The sequence below is a fragment of the Borostomias antarcticus genome (genome assembly GCF_949987555.1).
Source record: "Borostomias antarcticus genome assembly, chromosome: 17".
Lineage (NCBI taxonomy): Eukaryota > Metazoa > Chordata > Actinopteri > Stomiiformes > Stomiidae > Borostomias > Borostomias antarcticus.
In genome coordinates, this window is record NC_140250.1 from 13,510,715 (window position 1) to 13,519,462 (window position 8,748).

Here is an 8,748-nt window from a genome sequence, read left to right on the forward strand (position 1 = left end):
GTTCTACAGGCTGTAAATACATTGGAAAAATAGGGCTTTTGATGATTATTAGATACCAGAAAATACATTTATACATGTAAAGTCTTTTTCAGAGACCTTCATTTATCTAATTTGATATACAGTGAAATGGCGCTATTGATAATGCTAAAACTGTTTTTTTTTATTTTTTAAATTCAGTCCATGTGCAAATGATCAAATATGATCTATGATCGCTCCTTTTGGTTTTATTTGACAAATAATTTAAATTCATGTGTTTGATTCCTCTTCCCCATGGCTGAACCAGTGACCATATAAATAGAACAGTCAACCTTACACTGATACAGTACAAAATTCTTGCCGAGCCATTTTTATTTCGAACAAGAGCACAGCAAAAGTGTAAACATATTGGTCTTGGTAATTATCAACATCATATCAAATGTACCCCATTTTTGTTTTTTCACATTTGCATGCCTTCAATTCCGAAGATTACACTTATTACTCAACTTCTGATTACACTTATTACTCTTATGATTCTGATGGTGATTCTGATTCTATGTGTAAACAGGTGTGTCGTACGTTCTCTCCCGCCCCACTCTGCCACCATCTTTCTTCTCACTTCTGAGGCATAATTTTGTAACGGTAACCAGGGTCAAAGTTATGCAATAACATAACAGTGCCTCACATCACAATATTGAAGAAAGCACGCACATAAACTGCTGCAAACCAAGCGGGAAATATAATTCAAGTGTATATCAAATTGAGTCATGCCAGTGAAGAAATTATAAGCACAGATTATGCAAAATTCCATCCCAATTTTCCCTAGCTTCTTTTCAATGCACTGAACCATATCCCCTTGTTTCAATACAGTATACTCTAATAACACGCTGTGTATTTCCAATGGAGGTTGCATATGGATGTATTTACAGTACTTCACTTCCATCCGATTTACTTTATTCTCTCTATTTTAGGTTTTCACTCTCTGATTGTTTGGAATCAGTGAAACCCTGTTATACGAGAAAACAGTGCAGATTGAGCTTTACGAGGGTGTCCAATTTTACACAGTATCTTACAGTTTTGACTGTATGTATGTCCACAGAGAAACCTTTTTTGAATGTGTTAAGTTCAAGATAGCTGTAGGGACCTAGTGAGTGAATGCTGATAATTCTCTATCAGTTCAATATTTCTTTAATTTCTGTACCTCATCTGTTTCACACAGCTTTTAAGTAGTGAATCCAATGCCTTTGTTTCCAGTTTACTGCTATTACGTACAGTAATTGTCGTTCCTGTATTTATGTATAGTGAGTGTATTGTAAATATATTCTGAGCTTTTCACTCTTACTGTAAAATGATGATATTGCTCAGCAAGGCTTCAAAGGGAGATTCTGCTCATGGAATTCAGAGTCCCAATTTTGTTTTCAAAAGGTTGACAGAAAGAACAATTTTTCTTCTCCTTTTCTTTCATTCTTTCTTTTTTTATTTTTCCTCTTTCTTTCTCTTCTCTGGTAGCTCTACATATTCTGTCAGTGCTTCTATTACTTTTTTTTCTTCTGTATTTTTCATATGGATGGAGCTGTGAAATGAAACCAAGTTCAAACACATACATGTATATTGATATGAATGGAGGCATGAAGGTCAATAAAGTTGCATTTTGTATGTAACACAGTTCTAATCAGTCTCATGCATGTGTGGGTCACTGTGATGTGAGTGGAATGTGGTTCTGGTTTCACTCGGGGCATCTGAGCACCATGCTCACATTCACTGGCATTCAGAAAGCTAAGCTTAGTAAAGTGGAGTCACATAGAGTCTATAGCCTACAGTTGTGCCCAGATATCAGAGGGAATATGATCACTGCAAACAACATGTGTTGGATTCCAAAGACAAGGAAAGTTCTCAAAGACGTTGGCAAAATAGCCCAAATAAAAAGGCGTGAATGAGGAGACCTCCTCCACTTTTTGCCTTTTTGAAAGTTTGAAGCGTCGGCATTTTCTACTACTACTACTACTACTTTCTATGGTTTTCTATTTGCTTTTGACAAGGCACTGGCGGGTCTCCAATACAGCTTATATATACAGTATATATATATATATATACATATATATATATAAATATATATATATAAACTGGATTGGAGACCCATATCATTTTGATATGTATATATAAACCTTGATATATATATATCAAAATGATTACTGCAAGAAACCAGAATGTGACAGATGCATCCTGGGCACTGCCCCTGGCCCCTGGTGTCCCTAGCTAGTCGTCAGTGACGGTGGAGCACTAAAGACATGTCCTGGAGATGCATGACACATGCTGTCGGCTCAGAGCCCATGTCTTCCCAATGCTTTCAAATCCACATTAGAAGTGATCATCCTGGTAACATCCACTACTAGCTGCTTGCACTCATCTTGTAACATGCTGAAACTGCTTCCCTGCTTGGTGCAGTGGGCATACCCTGGCACCTCTCTGCCATCTGTGACTCACTGCATTCAGTCTGCTGACACTTTTCCAGGGCAATCAAAACAGAGTACATCAGGCCTGCTGCCCTCACAGGGAACAACAACACAGAGCTACTACTGTGTAACACGCATCCACACTTGCAAACTACTGTAGGAGCTTCACAAGCCTATAAAGGATGATTCTTCCTGTAGTAGCACATGTCCATGAACATCTGCGTCTTGATAGATTATAATTCTCAAAACTTTGACTGGATGAATACTCCAGAGGAATATGTTGGTTCCTGAAATACAGTGAGAATTTTCTAGAAATCAAGTCTTATCTCCATGGGGTATACTGAGAGTGTCACTGGGATAAGAATCAAATGGTTTACTAAGTTCAAGTTGTACTTTGTAGTCAAATCTGTGTCAAAACCTGTTCCTTATAGTTTCAGGAAGAGCAATGAACATGTCTTAACCTCACATGACATGTCGGTGAAGAGCAATTTAAATGGATATAATCACCAGAGACATGTTGAATGACGGTGTTTATGCAGGTGTGACTGTCTGTGGTGTATTAAATGCACTTTAAAATATTTGTGTTGGCACAGCTCAACAGCAATGACATTTTAAATACAACAGTTCATGTTCCCCAAGAAACAGCAAACATCTTGAGAGGAATGTTGTGTGTACATGAAAGGTGTGCGTGTATTAGTAGTTCTTTTCTCACCCATCAGTTAATTCAGTTTGCCAGAGCTCGTAAAAAAATTTTGTTGCAGTGGTAGAGGAACTTTCAATCAATCCACTCGTAAGAGTTTAATATGCAAATCATTCAAACCTGTTCAACCATTTTAAACACACATTTTATTTGACATTTGTCTCTGTTCCTCCATCAGGCAGATGTCTGGGTACAGTGTGGATATACAGCCCGCAGTCTCATCGATTACCACTAACATCTCCAAAACACTACTTACAAACATAAGTATGTTACAGTGTTCCTGTGGGATATTACTAAGTTCCAGTTGTAAAGTTTTACACTAACTCAGTAACCCTAACACAGGCCATGAGTACAGTGTAAGTAGCAACATTGTAGTTATACTTTAATACTAACTCTTCACTAAAAATACAGTAAATACAGTAACATTAACAACATAAAGACCATGTGTAGTCAAACATCTACAGTGTCAAAACCTGTTCTTTACAGTTTTATGAAGAGCAATCAACGTATCTTAGTACCCTTAGTCCTGGAATCTGAAATATGCAAAATATTTACATCTCAAATTAATTATGCTAATCTGATTCTCTTTTTATTCTTATTGTCCAATTAAGTCTCATTAAATTCTACTTGCTTGAATGCTCGTACAAAGAGTTTCCTTGTTATGACAGTAACAATCTTAGAAGCCAGAAAAAGGCAGCAGTCTTGTCATGTCTACAGTGCACCAGATTCTAACCTACAGAGCAACTTAGACTTCCATTCATCACCAAAACATCAAAAGGCACTTTTGAAAAGGAGTAAAAACAAATGTGTAATAAATTATTTCTTAATATCAAATTATAGGAAACAATATAAAGGAAAGAAATAGCACTTAGTATTCCCTTTTACATGACATTACAGCATATATTATAAAAGTACAGTAGTCTCAGATGTACTTGTCATTCACTGTAGAATATGCAGATATCATGCTAGACATAAACCATGTGTAATCCTAGAATTGGCTCATTTAATCTTTGTCAGAAAACTAGCTTTGTGCTCTCATTCAAACATGAGACTATGGCATGGCCTCTCAGTATTTCTCTAATTTGTGTTGGGATACATGGAGAAAATCTATGTAAAAACTTTCAAAAAGTAAACATTTAACCTTTTTACAATACAACAATTAGAGCAGTATTCCTTTTGTGGGCCAGCACTATAACAAATATTTCCACTAAGGAGAATAGTGGTCGAATCCCAGAAAGAATGGTCAGTCAAATCATTCTAACATTCAGCAATGTGGCTGTATGGGTGAGCACCACATGACATGATCTCAATTCACTGGTAAAGTGATCCCATCACAGGTCAAACACTTGGACTGGAGACAAACATCCACTAAAATGTGTGGTAAACATCATCATTAAGAGTCATAATTTATATCTTGCACCTGGCCTCAAGTACAGGCTGGGTGTGCACACAGCTCCTTCCCTTTACTGAAACATTGAGTTAAAATGCTGTCGTTCATTTGTTTTCACATCACCAAATTAGGAAATAAAAGCTAATTTGGAGGAGAGAATTGCTGTGCGATGCTTGCGACATCAGTTGATCTTTTGACAGATGTATTTCTGACCGTCTGTATTTGGCAGCGCTTAAGAGACGAGGACACTGCTGTGACGGTTGTGGAAGCATTCGCCTGCAACTATCGTATCTTGTAAGATACCTAGAAGTTCCTGACTTCTTAATTACGTACATGGATGAAGTAAACTATGTACACCAAGTGCCAATGTACTATGCTTGTCTCCAAAAAGGTGACAGGTCCATCGTGAATGACGCTATCACTTTACCAGTGTGTGAGACGAACCTGGATCGGTGTCAAATGAAAATAGAACAATAGCGCGTCTCAGCTGGGGTCTGCTCTAGCTCTGGTGTCTCTTCATGTGTAGCGCGAGGTGGTCGGACCTGGAGAAGCAGCGGTTACACACACCACACTGGAACGGCTTGGCCCCGGTGTGTTTCCTGAAATGACGGGTCAGCTCGTCGGAGCGGGCGAAGCGCCACTCGCACCCCTCCCAGGAGCACTGGTACGGCTTCTCTCCTGTAACACAGCAGTCAAGCCGGGATGATACTACAGCAGACACAGGGGTGACCATCATCATGTTCCTTCAAGTATGTGGCAATACTGTACCTACTACAATACTAAGGCAATACTACCTTAATACTATTCAACATATTGTTGGGTTGCTTTATTTACTACTTCAGACACTTTTATCACACATTTATGACACATTCTGACACATTCTGTCACATCAATCACATTCAATTCTATGATTTCAATAAGTCTAGTGAATCGTTTTTGAATCCATAAAAGCAGAATGGAGATTCACCTGCCCTGTTTTCTGCCATTTTTAAAACAGCAAATGCGTTTGACAGAAGTACCACACAGCCGCCATGTCCGTCAGCAGGCAGGACACATCAGCATGCCAAGAGCATTCTTCTGCCTGGCAACATAACATACTGGCCCCAAAATAAGAGACGTGTGTCCAGAAGCAGACTTTTATAACGTTATGAAAAGCAAAACTCTCACCTGTGTGGGTCCGTAGATGGGCTTTTAAATGGGAGGACTTTGTGTAGACCTTCTTACAGCCTGATGGAAATGAACAGGATATTTGTTACGTACGTTTGACATGTATTTGTTGGGTGTTGTTTAAATGTTTGTGATACGATAGAATCATATCTTACGTCAGTATGGTTGAACTCCTTTAGTGGTTATAATTTTTGATCACCACAGTAAATCTGTATTATTATTGGTTAAAGGCATGAATTAAACAGCAAAACAGAGTCTCCTGTGCACTATGTTCACATTAAGTGGGTATTTCTCTTAGAGCATAGGTGAGATTGAGATTGATTGTCTGTGTGTGTGTGTGTGTGTGTGTGTGTGTGTGTGTGTGTGTGTGTGTGTGAGTGTGTGCTCTCACCTGGGACGTCACAGTGGTGTATCCTCCTCCGCTCCAGGTCTGGGTTGCTCCTGCGGTTGAACCTGACTGGACCGGCCTGGACCAGCCCGGGGGAAACCGGGCCCACGCCTGACGTCTGAGCCGAAGCCAGGTTACAACCCTGGACCTGTCCAGGGCCAGAGCTTTGGACCGGTTCCGCACTGGAGCTCTGGGCCGCTCCTAGGGCAGAGGAGGAGCTCTGGCCCGGTCCGATGCTGTGGTTCTGAACTGTCAGCTTAGAAGCGATGCTGGCTGCGTAGGAAGGGGGTGGAGAAAGGTTCTGGACCAGTTCTTTCCCCCTGTCTGGACTCCCGGGTTCTGAGCTTGGTGGGGAGGGAGGCAGGTAGGGCGACCGCTGCTGATGGCTGAACTGGGGGGTCAGAGGGTAGCCGGCACCGTGTGGGCCACCCATGGGGCGAAGGGCAGTCTGTGCGGGGCTTGGCTGGCCGGTGGTGAACGGGAGGCCGGAGGGGGGCATGGAGACCCCACCGTGGAGCTCTGAGTTCCCCTGTGGCCCAGGGAGGAGCTGCTCCAGCTCAGAGTTCAACAGCTGGAACAAGGGGACGTCCTGGAAGTCCAGAGAGGGCATTTCCTGTTTGATGAACAAGCCTGCTCCGCCCGGGTCGACCGAAGCGCCGTAGAGGCCCGGGTATTCTGGGATGGACGGCGGCCCGCCGTTGCCCTGGCAACTGGGGTGGAGGAGGGAGTGGGAGAGAGGCTCGGACTTGATGGGTCTCAGAGGCCTGCAGAGGCCGGGGTGCAGGTAGCTGACCTCAGGCAGGAGCAGGCTCATGTTGATGCTGTAAGGGGAGCCCAGGTCCTCGGTGAAAGACGGCTCCAGGAGTGAACAATTGTCCCTGCACAGCCTCTTGGAGTCGGCTACCCTCTGAGGATGGCTGGATAGGTTGTCCATCTCAGATTTACCCTGGAACTTGATGAAACAGGTTCGTTAGTATTTTGACATGTAGCCTACTGTATACACAAGTAGGCCTCTTAATCAACCATACTATTATAGAAACTCCTATATTTCATTTAATTACAAGATTCAAAACAGTATTCTTGAAAGAATACACTGCACTGTCAAGATATGTAATCGAATCACATTTTGCATGGCTCATACGGTTAAAAGTGGAAGCTCTTGAGCTCTAGGTGTCTGCATTCATATGCCACAGTCAGCAGAGAAACATTTATCATGTACACTGCACTCTCCGGTGGACTAACGCGACATTCCCTCCTCTCCCGTAAAAAACGTTCATTCCGCCTCCCCAAAAAAGACAACGCTGACCGGTGCAAAACCACTAGTCACCCGAATCGCGCAACATTGTTTCGTTCTCGCTGTATCAGCTGACGCAGGAGCATTATTAAGTAGCCTACATGAAATCAACAAAAAATCTGAACCATCAGAGCGCATCAACTCGGGGAGCAATGGGCCCTGAGGAAAGCTGTAGTGTGTTCGGTTACCACATGAGAGACCCCCCCCCCCCTACAGCAGCCGCGCTTCTGAAGTGCTCGCGTCTAGGCTATGGGAATCTATGAGCTGAAATTAGACCATCCAGCTGCTCAGGCGCTATGCATCCCGACCCCAAGTTCTGAGACGCTGTGCAACGTTTTATCTTGCTTCACTTGTCTAGACACGACAGAAAGCCATCCTCTCCTCTCGCTGTCCGCCAATTCACCGTGAAAACCCCAGCTCAAATCATTCATAAACGTCCTGGATATGCCAGGATTTGTTAGTGAAAATGTTGTTTGCCAGGAAATGTTAGTGAAAATGTCATAGCGTGCTAGTGCTGCTACAGCATCTAGAACCCCCTATTAACATAAGTCTCTTCTTAATGCGCTCTATAAAACTGGGTGTGTAGCGGCAGCGAAGCAGTGATGCCCTATCCGCGATATCTAGCTATGCAGTGAGTTCGCCGAATATTACAGTACTGAAGCCTACCAGATTGTAGTCTTGGAAAGAAGAACTTCCAGTGATCGCATCCCTCGTGTTGTAAAGCACTTGTCCATGGTCTTCACCTCTCGGGCCGTCAGCGAGTGGTGGTGCGAGTTTAAGATGAGACGGCGCGTGCTGCCCCGGAGCAACCCAAACATTCTTCGTCAACAAGTCAGTGGCCATAAACGCTGATGTTGTGTCCAGATATCCGAGATTTTGGGGGGAAATAAATTCAGCATACGTATTTTCTCATAACATCAAATTGCTCAACCCAGGCAGCTGTCAGGCGGCATTCTCTCTGTTTTGCGCTTGGGCTTGTCAAATTACGCAACTGCGTGATATCAGTGCGTCTGTACAGGGCAGGGCGGGGCTGAACATGTAGAAAAATACACAAGCTGCGCTCTTTATTGTAGAAACAGGCATCGCATAGGCCTAATGCGTTGTTTACACTGAATGTGAAGAAACACCAGACCAGACAAAAACACATGGAAAGGCGGTGATTATAGCAGATTAAGTTGTCAAGTGAAGGAGACCATTATTCATTGAGTTATTCACAAGCTCTTAAAATAACATAGTGACTCATAAATACTATTCCTAGCCGCATATATGAATGTTTGCACAGTTAAGTGTTGACTCTAGATTAGCCTACTCGAATGCGAATGAATGAATGTTCGATCTAGCATTGCTTCTTTAGTGACACAGCAAGGCCTGGCCAGACAA

The 8,748-nt window shown here is 42.5% G+C and overlaps 1 protein-coding gene across 1 annotated transcript; it reads right to left on the reverse strand.

Moving 5' to 3' along the window:
- Positions 1-5,018: 5,018 nt before the first annotated feature.
- Positions 5,019-8,211, reverse strand: klf5b (Kruppel like factor 5b; the record flags this gene model as incomplete). The annotated part of the gene is made up of 4 exons (XM_084452003.1): positions 5,019-5,197; positions 5,687-5,746; positions 6,078-7,020; positions 8,035-8,211. 4 exons carry the CDS (start codon positions 8,209-8,211, stop codon positions 5,019-5,021), a joined length of 1,359 nt encoding a protein of 452 aa, XP_084308129.1.
- Between the last annotated feature and the right edge of the window lie 537 nt (positions 8,212-8,748).